This window comes from Podarcis erhardii (assembly GCF_964252035.2).
Source record: "Podarcis erhardii genome assembly, chromosome: 14".
Classification (NCBI taxonomy): Eukaryota; Metazoa; Chordata; class Lepidosauria; order Squamata; family Lacertidae; genus Podarcis; species Podarcis erhardii.
In genome coordinates, this window is record NC_138503.1 from 25,643,773 (window position 1) to 25,670,484 (window position 26,712).

Genomic DNA, 26,712 nt, shown 5'->3' on the forward strand with positions numbered 1-26,712 from the left:
AATTTAGATTTCATCCTAGTAGCAATGACATAGCCAGATCTGATCAGCTACATGCCTGTGTGACAACAGTCACTGTGGTCAAACAATGCTAATACACTGAAATAGCTTTTTCCCATCATACGACAAAAATCTGGCTGCATGGCAACATCATTGTTACTAGGATCAATGGGAAGGTTATTTTTCAAACTGTGAACCAGTACAAAAAAAGAAAAGATTTTGAGGAAACATCAGGCCCCCCTCAAAAGCTCCTTTTTTCTACTGAATGCATTTCCTGAATAACTTTCAGCTCAGCCCTAGCTTTTTCAGTTCTAGAGTGCAATGCAGGTATTGCCAATAGTTGAGGAATTTTACAATAATTATACTACACAATTTGAGCAGGGAAACATAACACACAAATATTTTGAATCTACTTTTGTTTGAAAGACCATTCAGTATGCACTAAATATCTTTTCTGCTTTAAATGCAGTGGGTGCTAGAGGTACTTGTTTCACTTTCAATGAATACTGCCCTTAAAAACTGGATATGAAAGATTTAGGACAGTACTTTCTGGTCCCCAAACTCCATATTGGTCAAACCAGCGGGATTGCTCTAGAATAAACAGGTTGTGGATTGACCTTATTTTAGAGCAAACTGCCCCACTTTACTAAAAACTTAATGTAATGTATTAAAAATAATTGGATATAATACCAAAGGGTTCATTCATTTTTACTTACCTTGATTAAATATCACATGTAGGTTTTGGAGAGAAAAATGGATATTACGAGAACAGATGAACCAGGAACTTGCTATACCTTTTTTTGACAGAACAAAGGTTTACAGGAAGAAATAGACCATAGAATATAGAAAATTCTATGCCAATATTTTAATATAGTACTTTTTATTGAACGTACTGGAACCATCATGCATCAGTTTTTTGGTGCCAGGTATTTTTCCCAGCCTACCTTCTTATAACATTAAGAGGCACAAGAAAGTAGCATATAATTGTATAATATTTTTCATGTAATCAGTAGTCACTGTTTGCACAAAATTCTTATTTAAGTTATAAGCTTAAAATGCCGGTCTGCATCTTGTTATTTTAAATCTTTTAGCAAAGCAAAGATTGCTTTGTTTTAAAAGTTAACTTGATCCTTTAGTAAAGTATTTGTAAAAACACAAAAGGACGTGTATGTTTTTGATTCATTTCTGAAATTAAAATCTGTACCTAAAAGCTTGATGTCCTTCCTTCATGTTGAGGTGTGCTTATAAAAGTTTTGCTGAACTAGGTTCCATTTACACATTGATAGAATATTTTTTAAACTTGACACTGGCCACCAAGTGCGTTGGGTGGGTGTAGCAACTTGCTGCTTGATTCTTAATCCTTCCCAAGCTTGTTATGAATGATTCTTCTTAATTCTGAAGTTGCAGGCTGCTAGGCAATGAGACTAGAAACTGGTGTAACGCCTCTAAGAGCACACAGACATTAACGGTTTCTTAAAACCCATGTGGTTTGGAGCAGGAGAAGCAAACTAGGTGTCCCGTTGTTTAAAAATAATAATAATTGCAGCGTTCCATATCTACTACCCGTTCCTCCCAGATTTCTAATAGTGCTTCTCCTGTGCGTTTCACAGAATGTTAAATCTCACAGAAATGAGGGGCTTTAGGTTGTCCATTATTGAAGTAATTGCAACTCAGCATACCATTCTAGGCTAGGAATACAGCATAGGTAAAATGCTTTAAGGTTTGGGGGGTGGGGGGTAAGGAGTGCACTAAGGTGACGGGGTGTGTGTGGTGCTTAGGGGCAAAGCAGAGCATAACTTGCCATGCACCTAAAAGGCTGCTAGTACATTCCGGCCCCGGTGCGGCTGATGGGAGCTGCAGTCTAAAATCAGTAGCCGACAGATGTCGGATTCCTCCCAACCTACAGGGGGCGCCGCTCTTCTCGCCGTCACTTCCGCTTCAAACCGGAAGCGATATCCGAAGGCGAGAAAGACAGCGTACCATTCTGCTAACTAGGCCTCTTGAGGCATAAGGGGGTGAGATGTCGCAACCGCCGCCGCCGTTTCCCTCATCCTTCGCGAGGCCCCCTCAGCCCCACTACTTCCCGCCGACGGGGGCTCCTCCGCAGGGTGTTTTTGGCGGGCCGCCGCCGCCGCCTCACCACCCTCAGTTTCCTCTTTCCCCGTTCCCGCCTTTTTCGGCGGATGGCCGAGGCCTTCCTACCCCCGCTTACCCGCCGCCATTCCGGCCGCCGCTGCCCCCTCCTCCGTGGCAGCAGCAGCAGCAGCAGCAGCAGCAGAAACCTCCGGAGCTGCCCTCGCCTCAATGGAGGCCCGAGGCGCCGCCTTACATAGCCGGGGAGAAGCCAAGGTTCCCGCCTCCGGAGCGGCCCTCGCCTCAATGGAGGCCCGAGGCGCTGCCCTTCGTGGCCGGGGAGAAGCCAAGGCTCCCGCTCGGGCCTGACGCTGCTGCCTCAGCCGGCGGCCTGAGGCGAGGCGACGGCGGCGACGAGAGCGAGCAATGGCTAAGCCGCTTCTTGGCGCGCCGCCGCACCGAAGGCGCCGCCGCCGCCGCCTCTCCCCCGAAGCCGTGCGGCTTGAAGCCCAGCCAGGCGGGCCCGTTGGCGGCGGAGGCGCTGCGGCTGGTGGCGCAGGTGACAGCGCTGTGCGGGGCCTGGCGGCGGCGGGACGACCACGCCGAGGCCGAGGAAGTGGCCGAGGCCGAGGCCCGGCTGGCGGAGCTGCGGGAGGTGGTGCGGCCCCTGCGGGTCGAGGCAGCGGCGGAGGCTCCCCTGGCCCTGCTGCGCCGCTACGCGGAGAAGAGCCGCAAGAAGAGGCTGCGGCGCCAAGCGCGGAGGCAGGAGGCGCGGGCCGCTCGCGAGGAGGAGGCGGGCCGCGAGGCCGAGAGGGAGGCGCGGATCGAGAGCTGGCGGGCCAGGCGCGCCCTGGAAGTCGAGGAGAGGCACCGGGTGGGTTGCGCTTTGAGGGATGCCCACGAATGCCCCCCCCCCCAGGGTAGTCGGTGCTTTGGGATTTATTGCCTGTGTTTGCCGTGCTGGCAGAGGCTGATGGGAGTTGTAGTCCAGCGGAGGGCACCAGGATCTCTGCTTTAGGCAAACCCCTGTTGTTCACATCCACCTGCAGTGTTGAGATAGTACCCCACGTTAATGGATTGTTGCAGGGAATAGTAAACTGAATTGTTTTGAACACTAAACACGTTTTTTTTAGCTGCATTAATAGTGCTAAATAATTATTCATAAAATATATACTGCTAATTAAAAATAGCAGCATGGTTAACAGCAATTATACATAAAACCATTCAAAAAAAGTCATCCCAAAAAAAAGTTTCAAATCAGCTATTTTGGAAAGGTATATTCTTCACTGACTGAATAAGCCCAAAAGTTTTCAGTTGGTGTTGAAAAAAGCTGCCTGCTGAATCTGTACTCTCTAGAGAGAATATTGTTATTCTCTACACTGGTGTGCATGTGTCACAATTCAAACCCTTCCAGGGTCTTCTTTGTACACTGGGCAGTGAGCTGGAATCGTCAGTCCAGCATAAACACAAAGCACAGTTTCAGCACCATCTCTTCACTACTGGTTCACTCCATGTTTGTGCTTAGCATGGAGCAAGTGATTCAGGGAAGCCTGAGGTTGGCAAGTGCCTGGGATTACTATCAACCCTGCATGGGATGCACAAAATGTACCGGTGGGCTACATGCTATAGACCCTTGATCTACATGTTTGCTCCAAATGTATTTTTAACAAAGACTGCTCTCCAGTGACAAGTGGATTACAGTTCATTTTGAGGAGCAGTTGTGCTTTGTAGTTGAGACACACTCAGAGTAAGAATTGTCAGTTCTCCTAAGACAGGGGTGGAGCTTGGGAGTTGAGGGTTAGTGCTGGTTATATCAGGGGATGGAGGTTTGTAGGACAGGAGCAAAGAGCAGCCCCTAGTGAATCACAGGGTAGAGTCTAGTAGGTAAGAAGTGAAGCTTGCTGAACAATAAAATGGATCCAAGGGGAAAACTGGAGCCAGTCAGTACCATTTACATATTATTGTATAGCATTCTTGGTGCACAAATGTGTACTTGTTTTTGCATTCATTCAAACTGTTACAGTGATGGGTGCTGAAGACAATAGGCTACTCCCCTTTTTTGGCCTTTCACAATGAGATTCTTATCCTTTCCCTACAAATCCCAAGAAAACACGAGGGACCCTGAAACTTGGGGACAAAACCTGAGGCATAGCAAGCAGGTGTCTCGTGAAGATTGCCTAATCATCATTGGTAACTGTTTTTGAGTCTAGTAGATATAAGTAGTTTCATGACAATCTCGGTCTATAGGCAGTATCCTGTTCTAGAAAAGAAACCTATGAGTGCTGCCACAGTTTGCAGCAAATTGAGCCCTAGCACCTGTTTTTTAATGCCAGGTGTTAACTAATATGTATGTCACTGCAAGTGAGAAGGCAAACTCAAGGAGGGTGGATCTGTTGACAGCTGTCTGCCATGAGCTGTGTTTACCCCCTAGGAGTTACTGAGACAAACGGTGATGAGGGGCTCTTTCCTTATTGTCCGATTTGTGGGCTTTGAAGGATATGGCTGGCCAGTGAACACAGGATGTTCAACTAGATGAGCCTACATGTGTTCTTAATTCCTTTATTCATATTTTTGCTCATATAGGAACAAGAACTTAAAGCTGCTGCAGACAGTGTGTTATCTGAAGTAAGGAAAAAACAAGCAGACACGAAGCGTATGGCAGAAATCCTGCGTGGCTTAGAAAAGCTTAGGAAACTAAGAAAAGAAGCAGCAGCGAGGAAAGGTAAACATGACTCAGAATTGCATGTGCTTTTTATACTCCTTACTTAGATATATGCTGAAACATAGCTGGAAAGCTGTTTGTGTAATGGCTCCAACATTTCAGTCAGGCTTGTATTGCTTATGTATTGTTTATAAAATATGGTTCAATATATAAATTAGGTCCTGGAAGACTTGTATTGTTAAAACAAATTTTTGGTTAAAAGCATAGCATCTTGCCATGGACGAAGTGCACTCAAAGCATCTGTAAGGCACTGAAACCATTAGAACTTCTGAAGCATTTATATTTTTTGCAAATATTTGTTATAAATACCCAGCATAAGGGATGCCTCTTCCAGTGACCTATTATGCTGTATGCTAGTGTCAACACACCTTGTTATTACCCAGCATTGAAAAGATGCAGCTGGACTAATTCTTCAATTCTGGTATGAAGAGCTGTAGAATATGGCAATAATGGAAAAGGTAACAAGCTATTTGAGAGCGTCAAGAGACCCAAGGCTATAGACTCATTTAAGACAACTTTGCAAGACTATTTCCTTCATTGACCATGAAGAAGCTGACATACAAAAAGCCGACACACCAATATGTCCATTTGTGGAATTCACAGATGGTCTTCTTAGGTGGCAGTGAAGAAATCAGTTAATAAACACAAGTTTCCACTTTTTATTCAACGTAATTTGTATTTTACTGCACAGTATACACATTTGCTTATCTTGTTTTTGTTTTAATCAAACACAGGTGCTTCTACAGGTTTGTTTTTTATGTTCCATGTTATGTTAAGTGTTCGTTTTTCTTCGGGGCTATATAATAAAATGTAAAATTCATAAATACCATATTTCAGTGAAGTAAGCTACTGCACCTGGTTCCTCCTCTGTCCTTGAACAGTGAAAAAACATGCAATTAGGGAGAGGAGGGAGAGGGAAATAATACGCACCCAAGCAACTGACCACCCTGTTAAAAGCAAGTGAGATAGGGTGTGTGAGGATACCACCTCAGAGCAAGATTACTCACCAGTGGGGATGCTTCAATTCTCTTGTTTACATGCATTTCACTGTTCTGGATCAGTATGTGGAGGAAAAGTCAAGTAATCTGGTGTGGGTTGTGGTTTCTGTTCTGTTTTTTGCTGCAGGTGTTTGTCCACCCCCAGCTGCAGATGACGCCTTCGAGAATGAAGTCCAGAGCTTAAGAGCATTGATAAAAACACGCACTGAACTCTATGAAGCTGAAGAACGAGCTCTGCGGGTTATGCTGGAAGGAGAACAGGAAGAGGAAAGGAAAAGAGAAATGGAAAAGAAGCTGAAGCGGGAAAAGGAGAAACTTCTGCAGCAGAAGCGGGAAATGGATTCAAAACTGTTTGGGGAACCAGGTAAACTTCAGCGTATTGTTTCTCAGGGGTTGTATTCAGTGTAGTGCTAAGTTATACTTGTCCCACTGGTGAAATGTTTTGCACCAACAGATCATTGTTGTGCAAGAGAATACATAAGCAGTTTGCTAGCAAATGGTGCACAGCAAATTGTGCAGTCTGTTGCACAGTGTGTTTCTGCTAGTGAAACACTTGTGTTGGATTCCTCTGTTGTGTAACATTAAAACTCACCCATTCGCTCACGGTAGCTGACAGAAAATGTTCGATAAAGTCCCAAGTGCTTGTTTTACAATGCAGGCGTATTCTCCAGCTATCAACCCACACCAGAGATAGTTTATGTTTAAATCTTAATTATTTATTTTATTTCATAAAGTTCATACACTTCTTGATTGTAGAAATTCTCAAAAGTGGTTTACAAAAAGGCACAATGATAAAATTGAGAAAAATTCAGAACCATATTTTAAAACATACAAAAGTTAAAATACTAAAACAGATTAAAATTACTTCAAGCAGCTGGGTAGATTTGTCTAAACAAGAATGTTTTTAGCAGGCACCAAAAATAGTACATTGAAGGCACCTTCTTAATCTCAATAGGCAATATTTGATTGCAGAGAGTCATAGAATAAAATGATGGGAGCTACTTCCTGATTTTTAATATATTTATGCAATCCCTATGTTTCTATCAACATGTCCAGTTAGGATTTTATGTAACGGTATTATAACAGTCAGTTTTAGTATTCTCTGTAGCAAATAATGTATGGCTTACATTCTTGGGATATGCTTCTGTGTCTGGTAGTTTTTCATGGCACTTGTTTTTCTTAATTATTATCCTGTTTTACAGAGGAATTTCCCCTTGCCCGCCTTTTGGAGCCCTTCACACAGTATTATTTGCAGGCTGAGTATTCTGTGCCATCTCTTATCCAGATCAGGTAAGTTTAATCAGTGTTGTAGTAAAAAATAAAGCTGTAACAATTTTGTCAAATCTTGAAACTTACCTGCTTTTTTACGTTGTGGTGTAGTATTAATTCCTATCAGATATTTGTTGTAGCAGTTACTGTTCAAGTTGCAGTCAGCAAAACTGTTGTTGCTGCTAAAACTTCCCTCTGGACCCAGATAGTGGCATTACCAAGAATAAGAGACTGCTTTACTGGGTCTCCCAAGAGCCATGTCTTTCCTTCCCTACAAGTTATGGGATGCCATGTACCCCTATGAGGTACTTGGAGATACTGTACTAGTGGACAGTGCAAAACATGTCTCTAATGCTGTCCACTGACAAGGATCCGTTGGGTGGCCACAGTGCTTTGCACTCATCTCCCCAACTCACATCAACACTTAAGTTGTAAAATTAATGGTGGGAAATTAAGATTTCAGGAGGATTGAACACAGTACTCAATATGCTGCATAACTAACTTTATTATGTTTAAGGCATGAATGGGATCGATACCTGGTGCCTACAGATCATCCTGAAGGAAACTTTATCCCACCAGGATGGGTCATTCCCTGTCAACCTTCTAGTGACATCTGGGCTACAGCTGTTGGATGATGTCTAAAAGAATAGCAGCACAAGTGATAAAGCGTACTTCATTAATTCCCTTGGACTTGAAAAACTCTGAATCTTTTTCTTATAAAGCAGAGGCACAGAATACATAAGATGAATATGCAACAGCTGACTCAGAAGACAAATACTGCCCCAAAAAAATGTTGTATTCCGGAAATGTGAATCTCTGGTTAGTTGCACTGGCAGAGATTTGCTTCAGATCTTGTTTTTTAAAACACTGTTTGGAGGAATTTAATTACAACATCATTGCACGTTATCTGCTCCTGCGAACTTTAAAAGCAGGACATTTTTCCTTAGAATTTTTATATGTATTATTTCTGGACAATGGCATCTATAGCAGGCAAATTAATTTGTCATGGGCATGTGTAGCAACAAAACCTAACTTGAGAACCTGTGTCATTAACTGCATCCTGCTGAGGCGAAATACAATCCCAGGGCCATATAACTTAATGCAGCTGCTAAATATTGTTGCATGTGTTTTTAATGTTCTGATATTTCATGGGAAATCAGGTAATAATCTTGAAGCAACATCAAAGACTGTCATTGAACTCTTTAGAGCCATATCCGGGTTCTCAAGTTTCAGCTCTTTTTTGAACTCTCATTTTAAAAATTGCCTCCGTGTTTATCTTGGTCTTATGTGCTGTTACTTAAGTGAATTGACAGATGTGGTCAATTATCGCCTCCTTGCAAGTTTGGTGTAGTGGTTTTAAAAGCTAAAACACTACAATGAAACAACGTGGAGAGAATTAATAGCATCATTGCTGTTTTTTTGTGCAACTTGCACCTTAATTTTTTTTTTTTTTTAATGTGCTTACAAGATGTACATACTCAGGAAAGCATTTTTTCTATCATCTCTTAAAGTAAGAACACTAGAGAAGCGATACAGGTTAGGGTATTTTTGTTAATTTAATAGAATGTCAAATATTGGTTTGGTGTTGCATAAACAATTCCTGTGCATGTGAACCGAAAAACCTGAACATCTAATGTTTACAAACCTTGTAAAATAAACTTCATTAGCATGGTAACATTCTCCTTGGCCCCTGTTATTTGAAGGTTGCAGAACATTGTGGGACTGTCATTGACCAAAAAAAAAATGCTGTGGACACAATATAGCTGATGATATGTTGATAGGCTATCATATTCTGTATCAATTGAATCTTTAGTTCAGGGGAAAGAAAACAGCCTTTTCCAAACATTTCATTGTAACTTGACCTCCGATACTAAAATTAGCAGCTTGTTACAAAAATATCTACCAAAATGTTACATAAAATTTGAGGGACATTTTTCTTTATTCTTTTGTGCTTTAAAACAAAGTTGCATAAGTGCCTGTGATTAGGGGAGGGAAGACCCTAATGCAATGTGAAACATTGTCAAAAATTATTTTTAGTAGAAAGTAATAAAAACTCAGTTGAATTTTATTTGTACTTTAAAAAAATAAAGAACATTTCAAACTCTTTGTAGCTGTCATTTTTTAAATAAATGGTTTTCTTCCCAACTTAAAAGGTCAATGCAAGCTTTTGGAGTTTGATACTGTCCTTTGGTAATAGACAGTGTCGGGCAACAGTGGCTGGTGTAGGAGACTGACTACTATTGCTATTTTCATTTAGGAATTGCTTCGCAAAGCAACTTGCAGTATAATGTCATTCTCATACACACACACACTTACAACAGTTGCATATATAGGGAATTTAAAAAGAAAAGTTTGAAACAAGAACATGCCTAAAATCAGTTCAGATCCAGAACAGATACCAACCAGGATAAAGAATTTAGAAGGCTTGTTGAAAGAGAACGTCTTTAGCAAGTGCCCAAAAGCCAAGAGACAAGGTGCCTGTCTTGATACGCAGTAGTAGGGAATTCCAAAGGATAGGTGCCACCATCACGCAGAATGAACCTCTTGTCTTGCAGAACACTGACTAGTTGGCTATGTAGGGACTGAGGTGGTCTTTCATGTATCCTGGTCCCAAGCAATAGTGGTTTTTTACACCAGTTCCAGCACCTTGAACACAGTGCAATAATTACTAGGAAATACCATTTTGCTAAATATAAAAACTCGCCCTTTTATTAACATCTCTGCCTTATTTTTTATTTTATTTACCAGACAGTAACATTCCAAAGCAACTCCATTGAATTAGTAGCTTGAGACTAGTAAGACCTCAAACCGATTCATAAAAATTGGCGCTGCTTTCACACGAGTGGCTAGGCTTCTTACTCTTTTGGAAGACTTGATGATGCAAGCTAACCCCTTAAGCTGCTCTAATCAGTAGCTTTAGAAAAGGGAGCCAGGCATTCACCTGACCTCCTTTGTAGGCACTTGAGTTTCCACGTATGGGACAGAGCTGACAAGGTGCCTCTATCCTGCATCACAAGCAGCTAGTTGGTTTCTTCTTAAGGTAAGCTTAAATTTGCAAAGGAAAGGCAGGCACTGAATGGTATGAAATGGAAAGATATCCCTCAAGATGTAGAAAAATGAATTTGAGTTAGTTATTGCTTGCATTATAAAATGTCAAAGTCCTGCTGCGCAATGAAGTAAATACTCAAGCCTCTATATGTAAAGCTATGGCCTTACTTTCTTGTAGGTACGATTTGTTTCTCCACAACTGCTTGCCCATACCTCACTATGAGATACAACATGTTTTGCTTGGTGAAAAGCTTTTTGATACACCTGCCTGATAACTTTCAGTGGCCTAGTATTCTACCTATAAATTCTTTGCTATTTTTCTACCCTTTTGTTATCTGTTATAGTCTTGCTAGATAGTGCTGGAGCGCATGTTAACTTCTCTTGCCTGGTGGATTTTGACGAAAACTAGTGATCCCTAGTTGCAAGTTTCTCAGTCCTCTCCCCCTACCCCCAGATCATGGTGGTGTTTTTATAACGCTGTCATAATGTTTACGTCTTAATTTAAATTAGCACAGAAAAGAGGATGCCTTGTTGAGTCCCTATCTAATAGTTTCCACTAGTTTGATACCAACTTGCTCTATCCTAGTATCCTCTAGACAGTGCCTTTTTTCCTAAAAAAAATATTTAGGGGTACTTTCATTTTGACTCAAGAAAATCACTATTTTATAGTTCAAATCTAGAAAAATAAATACAGTAAATGGACAAAAGTACAGAAATTCACAAAATGTTTAGGGTATGTGCCCCCCCCCCCAAAGCACTGCCTCTCTCGATATAGGGTGGTTGCTAGTTTCCGGATTAAGCGAAATGCCACTTGTTTGTTTCTAAAAGGGGCACCGTGCCTAAGAGTTTTATCCAGCACTATCATTCTGCTTGCATAACAAACTTCCACTTGCACAATGGAACTCCTCCCTCTTCTCCCTTATGACCCTCTAATCAGGAGAGAAGGATAAGGGGAAATCCTGTTGTGTGAGCAGAATTCCATATGCACAACATTGGACACAACCCCAAGTATATTCTCTCCCTCAATCACTTGCATTCATATGATTTGACGTGCCTCTAGGCATCTGGTTTGGACTATATGCCTTTGTTCCTTGAATTGCTACAGGTACAGTTATAAAGTGTCTTTCCCCTTAAGATCAACAATTATGTGGCAGTGGAAATAATTGGAAACAGAATAGTATTGTTGTGCACTACAGTCTCCGAGCAGTGGGAGACTCCAAGGTTCCTCTGCTTATTCAGGGACTGGTGTCTTTAGGATATCTGGCTTTATTTACAGATATATACAGCCTGAGCACAGGACAGAGTGGCTCGCAATATGAATGCCCCAACAGATTTGCTTCCCCATTAGGTTTCCAGGGGAACCCCAAGTCCAGCACAGAGTCAGACATATCTTTGTGTCTCCAGCATCAGCCAAGAAACACAGCTCTCTTATACGCAGCCTCCCCTTGGCCTATAGTTCACCTTGAATGAGGTTGCATCCAGCTAGGTGGGCTAAGGATAGACCCCCACGGGGTTGCCTTTATAGCAACTTCTTTAGACATGTAACTAGTGGAACTTAACTGGCTAGCCAAAGCCAGAAGAACTGGCTTGACAGGTTTCATCTTGTAGTATCCACCCCACATACACAAGATTCGAAGTTTGGAAGGAATTCAGGGTCTCATCCAAACTGACCCCCCTCAAACCATAACAGTAAGTTATTCTGGGGCCCTGTGATTAGACCAGGACCACCTGATCCTTTATCCAGGATGAAGACAGATGAGGTCAGGTGAAATTGAAGCTACAAAACTTCCCCCTTCACAATGGCTGTTCTTAATGCACAGGAGCAGTGATGCACTGCTAGCCTGTTTGTGTATCTTATGAAAGCATAGAAAATGGGTGGCCTAAGTCTCTAATTTGCCATTATTTCTTCTAATTACCATCCCAATTGTCTGATCCAGAGCCATAATCTCCAGTGCCAGTTCATGTGAAATAATAATATAATTAAGCTACCTAACTGATATAAAACATGTAGCTAAAACTAGGAATAAGTCACAGAGCCAGCAGAGGAAATCGGAACGATAAATCATTCTCATCATTGATCGCGTTTACTCCTTGCTTCTTCCCCCCGCCCACCTCCCTCTGACATTTGTGTACGTTGTGGCTTATGTGAAAAGCGTCATTCGCATTATCTCAGCAGATGGTCTGAGCCCTGGGTTGGCTTCCAGATATGCTGCATGTGGAATGTATTAGCAAAAAGACATGTGCAGCATGGCAGAGCTAGGAAGTGCCCATCTGGCTTCTCCACTCCAGCACCAGGAGACACAGACTTTGCATTAGCCACCCAGCAATAAATCCTGTTGAGATTATAGCTGAGTGGCATTTTTTTTTTTTAAAGTCCATAGAGGAGCTTCACTCTTTTGAAGGAGCACATAGAAATTAGGAGGAGGCAAAGGGGATTGCTAACAAATCTTCACCAGGATCAGTTAAGAAATGGAGGGTGCAAAGTGGGTAAAATAACATTGTTTATTGGGTGTACTCGGGCATCTAAATTTCATAGGTTGTTGATCAGAAGTTGCCCACACTGGCTGATGAGAAGTTCTGCAAAATCCAAGCTTCCTTCTGCCTACGCAAAGCCAATCCTATCAAGCAGGAGAAGAGTTTGCGTATTTTATGCTGCCATTCAATCTTGAGCTGTTCTTTGTGAGAGGTGGACATAGTGCAGTTTTCAAAATGTGTCCCAGAGAGCAAGAAGGAGCTTTTGAAGCTGCAGATCTGGCTTTCAAAAGGCATCAGTCCTTTTAAAGTGTGTTGAGATGGTGAGGATCTTGAGAATGGGAGGCTAGCTGCTCTTGCGTCACCTGCTTCCAGCTTGTGTCTCCCTGCCCCACCCCGCAGAGTACCGGTATATCTTATCTGATATAACACAGCACTCAATGGGAAAAAGTTTCGAACTTCTGCCATAAAGGCTTTTGATATAAAAAACCAATAATATTGCCCACTCTACTTCCTTTTACCTTGGGACCACTCGCACAAACCACCATTTATTAAAGTAAGAAGTTGTTGTTGCAAAGGGAAGGACATAACATTTTAGATAAATAAGAAAGTGAGTTAAATAGGAACAAACTGACCTCACCTGCAGTGGGGCTATGCTGCTTCAAACTGCAGGTGAACACTCATAATGAAATGCTCTGTACCGAAATGTGTTCCTTCCATGTTGAAAAGTAGCCTGTTAGGTAAAAGGGTAGTCTTGCACTTTCCCCCCAACATCCTAGTTTTCTTATTGCAGGGATCTCTATTTTATTTGCTGTGGAGGAGCCTTCCGTCATGTAAACCGTGACCTGCAATCTGAAATGCGACAGCTCAGACACCCGCCAACCCCCCCCCCCCCAATGTCACAATGACCTATTTTCCTTTGCCCCCATGGTTTGAAATCAAAAGCACAGGGCTTTGTAAGCACCTGTGATCAGCTGGCCATTGGTGCTTGCATAGCCAACCTTGCAAAGCACTGTTTCTCATTGGCTGCAGGAGGACGTTCCTGATGCAGGACTCGCCCAGTGCAGCCGATTCCACTGGGGCTCGCTGTCAGTGCCAATCAGCGTCTGCAAGCCTCACTTGCAAAGGACCAATTGGGAGCTTATTTTAAGCTTCTGATTCTTTCTTTGGAGCCATGTCTTTGCCTGCCTCCCACCTGACCTGGCATCCTATATGTGTGGCTTGGAAGCAATGGTCTCACTAGCCAAATGGACACATGTTGGCCTTAGGCCTGTGAGCTGGAGGTTCCCCACTTCTGTGATCAGCCCCAGACACTGAGGAGGAGCTGAAGCAGAAGGAGTAACTAAGTCCAATCAATCTTCTTATTTTTTTACTAGAGTGTAATGTAACAAGGGGAGCCATGAATTGCCTGCAAGATGTACCTTTCAGAGTGACCATAAGCATTGCAGACGACTCCACGGAAGAGGCAAACTTTGTGTCAGCGCCTGAGTTTGAGATGCCCGATTGCACGGAGGTCCTGATGTGTGCAATGGTAAATAAATAAATCTCTTCCAAATCTGGATATTAAAGGGGATTTTTTATGTTTTGTTTTTTTGGGAAAAAGTTGATTCTTTCATGTTACTGACTCTTTAGCCATTTCCATTTTCTAGTTTAGTATTCTTAAGGTCTAGAAATTTATTAATTAGAATAACACCTAGGCTCCACAGGCTTTTTACATGTACATTCCTACCCCTGGGAGGAACATTTTGCTGATGTTGAAAGCCTTTAACCTGACACCATAGTTCAGGGAAGTCCAGTTCAATCCCCAGCATTTCCAGGTATGTCTGGGAGGGATTCCTGTTTGAGGACTCCTGGAGAGTTGCTGCCAGAAAATGTTCATAATACGCAGCTCAATGGATTGATAGTCCAAGCTGGTAAAAGGCAGCTTTCTAGGCTCTTATAATGCCAGAATCACACCACAATAATAAGCATTCAAGGAGCTTCTGAGCAGCACGTTCCTCCTTCTCTTATTCCTCACTTTTTGCTGCTCTGAAGCAAAGTGTGATTCACCTTTTTGCCCAAACCTGGCGAACACAGGGCTTACCCCTGCCGTAATCCAACCAGGTTTGGGACTCACAGTTTGGGGCTGGTTTCCAATTTGTCATTCGCAGGGCAAACACAAGCCATAGTTTGGACAAAGCCACAAATGATGGGCTGCCTCAAATCTAGGCGGGGGAGGAGGTGGAGGAAGGAGTGTCCAGGGGCTCCCTTTAACATTATAAGAAGAGGCTGGCTGGTGGATCAGGCCCAGGGGGACCCATCGAGTCCAGCACTCTGTTCTCACAGCAATGCCTCTCCACTTATGATTTCCAGCAGCTGGTATGCAGGGCACCCTAACTCCAGCAGTGGAGGAACAGCAATGCCCAGTGCTGGATTTATGTATAAGCTAAACAAGCTATAGCTTAGGGCCCCACTCTCTTGGGGGCCCCCCAAAAAAATAAAGAAAAAAACCTGGATGTACATTTCCAAAATATAGATAAAAAACAAATAAAATAAAACCTACATACAGCAACAGTGTTTTGTGTTGTGTAGGCTCCTACGATGTAAGTAATGGGCCCTGCCTGCTAGCCTGCTCCCTAAAATATCACTGGTTTGCTCGTTTCTATATATAGGGTGCCTACATTCTGCAAGGACTGGTTGCATGGCAACATGGGCAAATGGCTTTAGATATCTAATAGGTCCATCAATTACCATATAGCATATATTCAACACAAAAACAGTGACAATTTGTTGTTGACAAAGGACAGCTGGACATAAAAAGGGCCCCAGTACCTTCAGTAACTTAGGGCCTCATCAAACCTAAATCCAGCCCTGGCAATGCCATTAAAGGTTCGTTCTTATAACACCAAGTCATGGTTCAGTGTTACATCTGAATTAGTCCTTGAAGTACATTAGCTAGCTGGAAAAAAAGAAATTGCCTAATGAGTGTCAGTGAAGCACATCTCTCCTGCTCCCTTGCAATATATGCAAATCAAATCCGTGACAAATTAACTTTCCACAGGCTTTTTTGAAGTGTATTTTCATAACAGTCTTTGTAGCGTAGACCCAGAGTGCAATGTTTACAATATCTCCTAGGTTACAAATATTGCCAGGGGGTTTTAAACATTGTATGGAGATGACCTTTTAGTCGCCTGGAAACTTGGGTTTGAAAAGCTAAAGCAACCTTCCTCTGTCGCCTGTCAAGCCCTGTGTCCAGTTTATTCCTGCCAGTAGGGAGCATCATTGTGTTCTGGAATATTTGTGTTTTTGGGAGTCTTCTTAGTAGATCTTCTGCTATTATATTCAGGGTTTTGAGGAGAGGATGAAACAGTTCTAAGAAACCACCTTGACACACGTCTGCTTTCACTCCACATAAGTCGCATTTTGAAACACACAAATATGTTGAGAAACAACTTTCGTCCTAAGGCTGCACACATTCTTGTTTTATTTATTTATTTCACAAAATTTATGTGCCACTTGACTGTAAAAAACAAAATACCTCAAAGTAGTTTACAAAAAGAATAAAACAATGAACTAATCAGTAAGAAACAGCTAAAAACAATTCTCTAAAACATTGAAAAAATAATTAAAATCAAGGAGGAACTTGATTAAAATACATGTCAACATTCTACATATCTGGACAGTTGCCCAAACAAAAATGTATTCCTTAGAAGGTGCTGAAAAAAGTACAGATGTTGCTTCCTTGGCCTTCCTTTTTTAATATATATGAATTTTTATTAGTTTTTATTAGTTTTTTAATATATATGAGTTTTTATTAGTTTTTTACACAAAATTTGACATTATTCAATTCACTTTCAGTATAACAATTTATTACACTTTGACTTTGCACCCTTACGTTTGTGATGTTCCTATTGTATTCCTTTACAGTATCTACATTTATTTTCTATTGTATTATAACTTAGATTACAATCATTTATTTTTTTCTCCTTCCCTTGCTTGTTATTTAGACCCTGCTCACAATTTCATTTGACAATAGTTCCTCCATGGCCTTCCTGTAAGGCTCTTAAACCTCCAGCTAGCCATTGTTGAAAATAAAATGTTGGACTGGGTCAGGGATGGGGAGCCTGTGGCCTTTCAAATATTGCTGGACCACAGCTCCCATCATCCTTGACCATTGGGCCATGATGACTGGGGTGACGTGAGGTGGAATCCAGGAACATTTGCTGGGCCACAAGTTCTGCATCCCTGGACTAGAAGGGCTTTGATTTGACCCAGCAGAGTTCTTTTTGAAGTTCTTAGCAAAGTCAGATCTTGGGAGTGGGTGGTCCTGTTGGGTTCAAGTGACCTCATCTGTTTTGTGATTTAGCTCTCAAGTCCTGCCTTCACTCATTTGGTTACTCCAGCTACAGCCCAAGGCCAAGAAGATGCTGTCTCTCCTTCTTCTGTTTCCACAGCATGATTTCTCGCTGGAGAAGAAGGTGCTGTATTGGGTAGACTCCGCCTCTCGGCAAGACACCCCCTGGTACGAAGTGACCACTGACGTCGTCCCAACGGCTCCGCCTTGCTGGCTGCTGCTGCTGGACTCGAAAGAAAGCTTCCCAGAGGCAGCAGGCCGCAAACTGACAGCTGCGGTACCCATTCGACGGTGTGCCAACCTGTGTGCTGCAGCGGAGAAGTTCAGCTGCACTGTGAACAAGAGCAGGCTGGCTAAGAAGGTGAGCAAGGATGGGTGCTTGGAAGAGCAAGGGTGCTCCGAAGGTGAGGAGTCTCCCTTGTCTTCCTCTGTCGAAAGCGACGGTGAAGAAAAGCCCTTCTCTGACTCCAAGCGTGTTCCCGGCACTTTGCCTCGTTTCCTGAGTCTTCCCCAGTGTAGACCAAAGACCTCCCCGGTGCTGTTGGCCACCCCTTCAGAGAGCATCGGCCAAAAGCCTCCTCTAGTCAAGCAGAGGCAATCTATGTTTTTATTTAACAACGTGAAGCATGAGTTTGAAGGAGCCAGGAAGAAGCTCACAGCTTTCATGCTCCCGGGGAACCAGACAGCAACGGAACCCACCTTGGCGTCCAGAGCTTTCTCCCTCCATCAGCGCTCCCGGAGCAGCCGGAACCTGAGATATGGACCTACCTCTGATGTGTCTCTGGTGGGAACTCTCGCCCCGACGCCACCAACGACTCCTTGCTGTAGCCCAAGGCCACTGACTGCAGCGGGGCTTGTCCCTCCTATCCAAAAGCACAAGCCCACAGTTGCAGTAAGATATCATTCTTCTCTCTCTCTCTCTCCCCTCTCCATTTTACAGTCTTAAAATTGCAGGTAAGGATGGAAGGATCTGTCAGTTTGGTTTTCTTAGTTTCTCAGCCATGCTGCAACCCAAGGCCACTGACTGTTGCGGCGCTTGTCCCTCCTAACCAAAAGCACAAGCCCACAATTGCAGTAAGAAATCACTTTTCTCTGCTTCTTTCCCCACTCCATTTCACAATCTAAAATTGCAGGTAGGGCTAGAAGGATCAGACAATTTCAGTTCTGTCAATTTCTCACTTTTCCAGTCCTGAATTCTGCTATCCACATCCATACAGCAATATCCTAATGTTAAAGAAAAATCATCCTGAAAATTCTTCATAATTTTAGTGTGTTTTAGTGTGTTTCTATTAACAAACACATTTTTGCTTGCAGTTTTGACTGATATATACATTTTTTCAAGCACTTTTTGGTAATATTTCTGTCCTTCCTTTTCACTAGCATGTTCATTTTTATCCCCCTCCCCACAAAATATGTGGTGATTGGATAACTATTTTGCAAAATTCAGATAAATGCAAATTTTCATAGATGACTGTGTTTTGGTTCTGATTTTGACAGGAAGTATGAATTTGATACATTCATGTTTAAATATCAGCCAAAACATCTTTCTCTACAATCCCTAATTCCAGGATTTTAGACTTTTTGAGTTTTAAAAAATTGAACATGGAAACGTGTTGAAAATCAGCTGGCTTGCTTACCCAGCTGAGCTAAAAAGGTCTTGCTGCAGGTGGCAAATTCTGGGCACAAGTAAGTGATGGCAAAGTGGGAAGCTCTTGTACAGGACACCAGCAGCTCCCCTTTTCTGTGACAATTAAATTATGCACACAAAAAAGAAAATATTTGCAAATTGGCCAGAGTGAAGCCTAAAATGCACAAATATTGATTTTCCTGGCAGCAGAGTAACCCCACTGCAAAGCTTTGCTTCTGAGGTGGTGCAAGAACCTAAGGAAAGCCTCTCTGGAATTGTGATCTGTTGTGGTTTACTTGACACCCAGTTGCCACTCAGGTTTGCAATCATTAAGTGATGGTCATGCATAAAGGATCTGGCCCCCAAATATGGCTTCCCTGAGTCAGGACTCACTGCTGAGTTGCAGCTTGACTGAAGGTAGGACCCAAAATGCATGCTTGGGCTAGAGGCAGATTCCATATTTGAAAAAAGTTTAGAGCAGGAGTCGGGAACCTCAAGAGCGTGTGTAGCAGCCAACCTATTGTACAAAAAGTAAAGTTTAATTTGTTGCTCTGCTAATTTTTGCCTCTAGCCCCGGCCACCACATGCATGTGGCCCTCAAAAGGTTGCCTAGAATGGAACAAGGCCCCTGGGATGAAAAAGATTCTCCAGACCTTGTCTGCCCAAAGCACAAAGCAAGCATGGACTCAGCATCATCTTCTGGTGAGACCTTGCCAGATCTTTTTCACTCCACGAGATCTTGCAAGAGCTCCACGAGATCTAGAAAGATATCACTGGGACCCGCCATCGGTGCTGATTTGTGGGTGCCACTGAAAGCCCCTGAAAGATAAGGGAGGCTTCAGCGAGGCGAGGGGATGGCACCTTCCTCAATTGGCCTCAAGGTGGTCCTAAAAATATACACCTCAAGTGTCAGAAGCCAGGATAAAAAGAAGTGTCTTCAGCATTCATTAGAAGCTGTATAATGAAGGTTCCAGTTGCACTTCTGGGGGGGGGGAGATCCCCAAGTGAGGACCTGCCATAGACAATGCCCGCTTCCAGGTCACCCCCCCAAGCTTCTGGGGGCAGTGGAACTACAAAGAGGGCCCCCTCTGCCAATCTGAGCACTGTAGAGAAGGCAGTGGTCTTTCATGCAGCTGCCTGGTTCTTAATGTCACTAGCAAGGGGCCGGTTGACACCCTATGTGAGGACGTGCATTTCTTCACCAGAACACCTGTTGAGTCTCTCTTGCTGAGCTGTTGTCCTTCTCTCTCAGCGTGTCACCTAGCTGTCCCTAAATCCATCAAAGGAGATAAGCCCCGAGGCTGCAAGGAGGCTCCAGCCTTGCTGACGTCTTTCAGCGACTGCCTCTTGGAAAGAAGATCAGGCTGTGAGCAGCCACCCGCCTCCTTTCCCCATTGACCTTGCTGTCCTTGCGTGCCTGGCCCAATTCAACCTACGCGTAAGGGATTGTTTCTAAGAAAATACTTCTTAGAAGGAAGCAGCAGTGGTGGCAGGCAGCTCTGGGGTCCAACCCTTGAGAGTGGCTCCCTGCTTAGTGACCAGCTGCTGTAAAAGATGGGGCTGCCATACATCCGGTTTTCCCGGACACATCTGGGATTGTGCTGTCTGGGCAGGTTTTTGCTGAATCGGCAAAATGTCCAGGGAAACCCAGACATATGGCAAGTAAGGCCTCTGAATGCCTGTTGCTGTGAGTCACGAGTGGGGAGAATTGCTGTGGCATCTGAATCCTGTTTCTGGTTTCCCAGAGGCAACTGGGTGGCCACTGTGAGAACAGGATGCTGGACTAGGTGGGTCTTTGGTCTGATCCAGCACTGCTTTTCTTAGGTTTTTATGCCGGGTTTTAATTTGGACTCCCATCTGCATTAACCATCAGTAGAACTGCCATGGCTTTGGGACCCTGAGAACTACACTCTGTTGTCTATAGGATGAGCTCGCGCTCTCTCGCGCGCTCTCTCTCGCGCTCTCTCTCTCTCTTGGTGTTCCCAATTTTAACTGGCATTGGCATGACTTTTCATGTTCCTTCGGGAGATAGCTTTGAGAGTTAAACTGGTCTGAATCAGTCGTTTCGGATGTAGAGGAACTTCACAGAACTGTACCGTTGCATTGAACTGTGATGCACTTTCCAACTTACTTGGTTGGAAGATGGAGAGATGGTGTAGAAACCTCTGGCTTTTGTGTGGCTGGAATACAGCCTACTGTAGGGAGGTAAGAATCTCATCCATTGCTCTGCCCACTTTTGCCTCTGCCTCCACCCACCTTTCATATGTGGCTCTCAGAAGGCTGCTCCCTCAGGCCCAAAACGGTTTCTCAGCCCTGGTGGTGGAGCTGCTCAACTTCAGCACCACTCAGGCCACCATGTCCGGAGAAGTGTTGGAAAGAAACACCAGTCTTTGAACTGGTCCCAGCATGAAACAACCCCGCCAGTGTTTTGACTCCAGTTTAAAAACTGGACAGAAGTGTCTCGACAAAGCACTTTGAGCACATCCATTTCAGATGCAGGTTTAATTTTTAAAACCTGTGTAATAAATGTGTAAACACATTTCCAGTCTCCATTGTTGTCAAATCAACCTTTGTCATCTCCCTGGAAACATAATAATAGTTCCCATCCAAGGAACTTCAGATGATTAAAACAGGATGTCTAAAATCAGAAAACCAAAAGGGGGGTTGTTCCAAGTAGGGGAATTTTCCAGGCATCTTCTGTGGTCTGACTAAATTTAATTTAATGACTCCAGGCCATGCTTTTGAGCACCCACAAACCCTGTACATCTTCCGGGGGGGGGGAGAGAGAACCCCTTTTAAAGCCTTGACGAGTACAGAATTTCTCATAATGATGTCTGTAAATTAACCAGCATTATGATCTATGTTTATTTTTATTCTCTCTCCCCCCTCCCAGTCCCTGAGCCCTTATTCCTGCCTTCCACCCCCTCCTGGAGTGCAGCAGCTTTGTGGTTCCCACAGAACTCATCCTGACTCAACAGCTGACCTGCTCTCGGCGCTCAGCCAAGAGGAGCGCGACCTCATTGAGCCCGTTTTAGCTTTGGGTTATCCGATCCGCCGGGCGATCCTTGCTCTGCAGAAGACTGGGAGACAAAGCTTGGGTCAGGTCAGTGGAGGCTGGTTCCTTTCTCTTGAACACCAGGGAACACGTTGTTTGTGAATGCAGTGAGCACGAATCATGAGGCCACAGCTCAGGAGCACAGCTCATAGACATGACTTAGGCCCCAAATACCACCTTCTTCCCTACAGACTCACTTGAGTGTTAAGGTCAGCAGAAATACAATGCACTAGGTTGGATAGACAATAGAAGGTGAGGGACACAGGGCAATGCAGACGGGTTGGAAGGGAATCATCTTATAAAATAGACATACAAAATGGCTAGCTTAAAAGCCATTGCACTAAATGTGAGGGGACTGGGAAATCCTATCAAAAGAAAATGCATTACCTCGTACATAAACGCCATGAAACCACACATTGCCTTCCTACAGGAAATGCATAATCCACGGCATATATAAAAACATAATAAAACATAAAGCATTAAAAACTTCCTGATACAGGGCTGCCTTCATATGTCTTCTAAAAGTTGTGCAGTTCTTAATTTCCTTGGCATGTGATGGGAGGACGTTCCACAGGGAGGGCGCCACTATAATGAGAAGGTCTTGTGCCTGGTTCCCTGCAACTTTGCTTCTTGCAGTGAGGGGGCCAGCAGAAGACCCTCGACGGAGGACCTCAGATGTTTTCAGAGCCCACCTTTTCCTGTGACTGAAATATTTTTTTATCTGTTTTTAGTTATGAACCCTAACCCTAACACACACACCCCCCCCCCGTGTTCTGCTGTTAAGGGCCAACAACAGCAGCAGCAGCAGCTAAAAATCCCAGTTCAATCTCAAGCAACTCCAGAAAGGGGTGAGAAAGACCCCTGTCTGAGGGTGCTGCTGTCAGTCATTGTAGACCAGAGTGGGTGGATCTTTTGCAGGCAGGGGCACATTTACTTCCAGGAAGCCTTCCAGAAGCTGCATGTCAGAGGTGCACACCCTCCACCATCCCTGAGATGAAAATAGGGGCATTCTATTCCCTGTTCAGGGAAGTTTTTAATGAGTGTTTAAATATTTTGTTGGGAGCCACCCAGAGTGGCTGGAGCAACCCAGTCAAATGGGCAGCATATAAATAATAAAATTGTTGTTGTTGTTGTTACATCAGTATCATTGCTAGTATGTATTGATTTGGGGTATTCTTTCCCCCCAGGTTTCTCTAAATGCAATACATAAATTCAAAGATTTCTGGGCTTAAAATGCTGCAGCTTTGTGTGTTTTCTTCTAATAACTTTTGTACTTGACCAGGAAGAAATGCTCAAGCAGTGATACTGATGCAGAATAGAATGTCCCTATTTCCAGGCCAGGAATGTTGGCGGGCATAAGGGGGGAGGGGCAGGGAAGAGAGAAAAGTGAGTGGAGCAATGACTGTGAACTTTACATTTGTACAGTTGGCTAGTTTCTACACACAAAGGTTGTACAGTGGTACCTTGGGTTACAGACGCTTCAGGTTACAGACTCCGCTAATCCAGAAATAATACCTCGGGTTAAGAACTTTGCTTCAGGATGACAACAGAAATCATGCCGCTGCCGCTGGCCACGTGACCCGGAAGTGTCTTCGGACGGCGCCAGCTCCCGGCCTCTTAAGTGAGATGAGCGCACAACCCTAGAGTCAGTCACGACTGGCCCATACGGGCAGGGGTACCTTTATCTTTTTAAGGAAAAACAAGACATTCTGGGATCAAATCAGAAACTGGGGATGGCTTCTGTAAATCTGGGACTCTCCCCAGAAATTAGGGACACTTGGAGAGTCTGAGAGAGACTTGGAGGGCTATATTAGCCCCTGCCTGAAGTTCATTGAAGTCTGCAATGAATTATTAACACATCAGTCATTTTAATTTGCACAAGGCCCTCCAATCCATATTAGTCCTTGCCTAATCTCCTGAGAAAGAGGTGTGGTTCTTTCCATTTTGCCACAGTGAAGCTCTGTGGTGTTGCCAAGGCCCTCTCAGTGAGTCTGTGGCTAAGGACAGATTTTGAATCCCAGCCTTTCATGCCCATCACTCAGTCCTCTAGCCATCTGTGCCATCTTCAGGCCTACAGAAGGATGCTGTTTGCCTGCAGATGAAATCGGGGTGTGTTTGTTGTGGTTGTTGTTGCAAGCTAATGCTCAGTATTAGCCTTTTTTCCAGGGATTGCTGATTCCCCCCTGTGTGTGTTTGTGCACTGGGAATGAATAGCATGTGAGGCATTTAGGAGGGGTGCCACTGGGAATTGTCCTGTCAGCACTCCAAGAACAATGGGGGAAGCCAAAAATAGATCGTCCCTTTGGAGTGTCGGAGTGCCCTTCTCAGAGTGTCCCAGGCAGATCTCTGGCCCCATCCTTGCATAACCTCCTAGCATGCAGGATGTTTGAGGCTGCCCCAGATCTGAATGGGTCAGGAACGGCATCACCTGATGTCCATCAGTGGCTCTAGATCACCTTGATGGGATCCTTGAAATGAAAAGATCAGAGGGTCTGATTCAATGTGGTCTTCGTGCATTTCAGGATAGGATGAGAGAATTCTTGCAAGGTTGATGATGTAGATTTCTCCAGGTTTCTTCTACCTTGGAAAGGTTTCCTCTTTCTTTTGTACGTTTGTTGTTTTTGTTTTTATTATGTGTTTTGTGGTTTTATATCTTGATTTTATTGACGAAATGAGAATACCCCTAAACATTTTTTAAGAAAAAAAAGCACTGCCCCCAGGTATAAGGCGGTATATAAATTCTAATAATAATAATAATAATAATAATAATAATAATAATAATAATAATAATAATTAATAATAATACTTTCATCTTCCATCTTTAGTTAATTGTAAAGTTATAAACTTAACACATGGGCAGCTGCATTATTTTTCTTGCCAGAGTTATTTTTGAATCAGACTAATAACCCATTTTAGAAGATAGGGAGCGGGGGACACACAGGGTTGCATGCAGCTTATTTCTACTCATTGCTGACCCAATGAAATTGATAGGCCTAAGCTGGTCTTGTTTATTAATTTCAGTGGGTCTACCTCGAGTAGTGCTAGCATTGGATGCAACCGATTGTGACCAGGGTTGTAGTGGATGGGAGAGAAGAGCAGAAGCCAGAGGCTTGTTTTCAAAAAAGCGAGAGAATAGGATGTGGTGGTACTCTCCTTCCTTGGAAAGAACGGAACTTAAGACTGGGAAAATGAGAAACAGAGAGAAAACAAAACTGACAGGTTCACCCATCCCTACCTACAAAGAAGGGTGAGTGGGTAGATAGAGAGACCGTGTGGTGTAGTGCTTAGAGCAGGCTTCCTCAAACTTCGCCCTCAAGATGTTTTTGGCCTACAACTCCCATGATCCCTAGCTAGCAGGACCAGTAGTCAGGGATGATGGGAATTGTAGTCTCAAAACATCTGGAGGGCCGAGTTTGAGGAAGCATGGGTTAGAGTGTCAGACAAGGACCTGGGAGGTCAGAGTTCAAATCCTCCACTCAGCCATGCAACTCGGCCAGTCACTGCCTATCAGCCTAACCTACCTCACAGGGTGGATTAAATGAGGAGGGGGAGAACTATGTATGCCCCCTCGAGCAACTTAGGTGGGATACAAATACAATAAGTAAGTAATAGCCCTGATTCCGGATGGTGTGCTAGCTAGCTAACTTCCCCTTTGCCTTCCCCCAACAGTTCCTCAGTTACCTCAGTGCCTGCGACAAACTTCTGAAGCAGGGGTACGAGGAGGCTCAGGTCGAAGAAGCCATGGAGATGTTCCAGAATTCAGAAAAGGTCAGAACACCCAGCCTTTTTTTTTGCACTTCAGCTGCAGGGTCTCCTGCTGGGTGCAGAGACTGAGTAGGGGGTATAAATGGCTTGGCAGTTTCCTCTCATAACCCTGGCATTGAGCTGCTTGGGGCTGTATAAGCTAAAAATAAGCAAAAATCTATTTTATTTCTTTATACACCACTTGATAGCAAAAAAGAACAACCCTCAAAGCTGTTTAAGAAAGGTAAAACAGTGAAATCAAGAAGAAAAAACCCATTGTTCCAAATGTAGATCTTTATCCCCTCAACATTTTTCCTTATGTAGATCTCTACTCACCCCTTCTTCCCCAGCAGGGGGTGTGCCGTTTTTTGGTTCCCCTCAGGTTCCAAAATGTATGGGGCTGGACCTCTGCAGGCATATACACCATGTTTCAGGGGCACCACCTGGGGGAGGTGTCTGGAGGGGCAAGGGCCCCCCAAAATTTCAGGGAGGGGGCTGAGCCCCCTCAAAATTCCACAGTGGGTGTGCAAGGATGTTCCACGGCATGCTGACATCATACGCCACAGGGGGTGCTGACGTTGCATGGTCCCAGCCCTCTCAATCGCAGGGGCAAAGGGGAGTTGCTTGCCTTGTTCAAGCATCCATCTGAACATTGAAGCCCCTTCACCAGGCCTGTTTATCTTCAGTTGCTTTTGTCCTGAGTGAAGCAGTTGTGGGACATGCACTGTGTGTCCCCCGCCCCCCCCCCCCCGATCCCTGACTTTTCACTCTGCTTCTCTTTGCAGGCAGCAGAATTCCTTCACCTCCTGGTCCAGTTCAACGACATGGGCTTCCAGCAAGCAGACATCAAAGAAGTCCTCTTGCTGTGCGAGAACCACAGAGACAAGGCGCTTGAGGAGCTCATGACAAGGACCCAGTGAGCGGCAAGCGGGCCTTTTTCCATACTGAGAAAGGGCAGAACATGCCATAAGCCCCACGACATTGGTGGCTTGATCCCATTGGATCAAGCCACCTGCCTCTGGGAAGTGCACAAGCAGGGCTCACCCATTGCTTTTTACTGGCAGCTGGTACTGTGAAGTATACTGGCTCCGGATGGTGAGGCTCTATATGCCGTCATCTTTAATAGCCACCTCTGAATTCTTCTAACCCTCTCTTTTCAAAAGGCATTTAAGTTAGTGACCATGTTGTGGTAGCAAATGCTAGTCAGGAGGCAGAGCGTCTAAAAGTCACTGCAAGGAAATCGCTTCTAGTTGCATCGCACGCTCTGCTCGGGCTTGTGAAAGACCAACATTTTAACACAAACTTCTTCTGCATAACCTGCACCTGTCTGCAAACAGATCCAAAGCGCGACTTAAGATGTTCCTGTAGCCTAAG

At 44.0% G+C, this 26,712-nt stretch overlaps 2 protein-coding genes across 2 annotated transcripts; both read left to right on the plus strand.

Annotated features, from left to right (window-relative positions):
• Window positions 1–1,361: 1,361 nt before the first annotated feature.
• On the plus strand, window positions 1,362–9,163 carry PDCD7 (programmed cell death 7). Its single transcript, XM_081839077.1, has 5 exons — window positions 1,362–2,944; window positions 4,654–4,792; window positions 5,918–6,154; window positions 6,993–7,080; window positions 7,577–9,163. Exons 1-5 carry the CDS (start codon window positions 2,018–2,020, stop codon window positions 7,692–7,694), a joined length of 1,509 nt encoding a protein of 502 aa, XP_081695203.1. The 5' UTR covers window positions 1,362–2,017; the 3' UTR covers window positions 7,695–9,163.
• Window positions 9,164–10,041: 878 nt separating this feature from the next.
• Window positions 10,042–26,313, plus strand: UBAP1L (ubiquitin associated protein 1 like). The gene is made up of 6 exons (XM_081839121.1): window positions 10,042–10,099; window positions 13,956–14,110; window positions 17,013–17,804; window positions 21,433–21,642; window positions 25,264–25,362; window positions 26,124–26,313. Exons 2-6 carry the CDS (start codon window positions 13,979–13,981, stop codon window positions 26,256–26,258), a joined length of 1,368 nt encoding a protein of 455 aa, XP_081695247.1. The 5' UTR covers window positions 10,042–10,099; window positions 13,956–13,978; the 3' UTR covers window positions 26,259–26,313.
• Window positions 26,314–26,712: the final 399 nt, after the last annotated feature.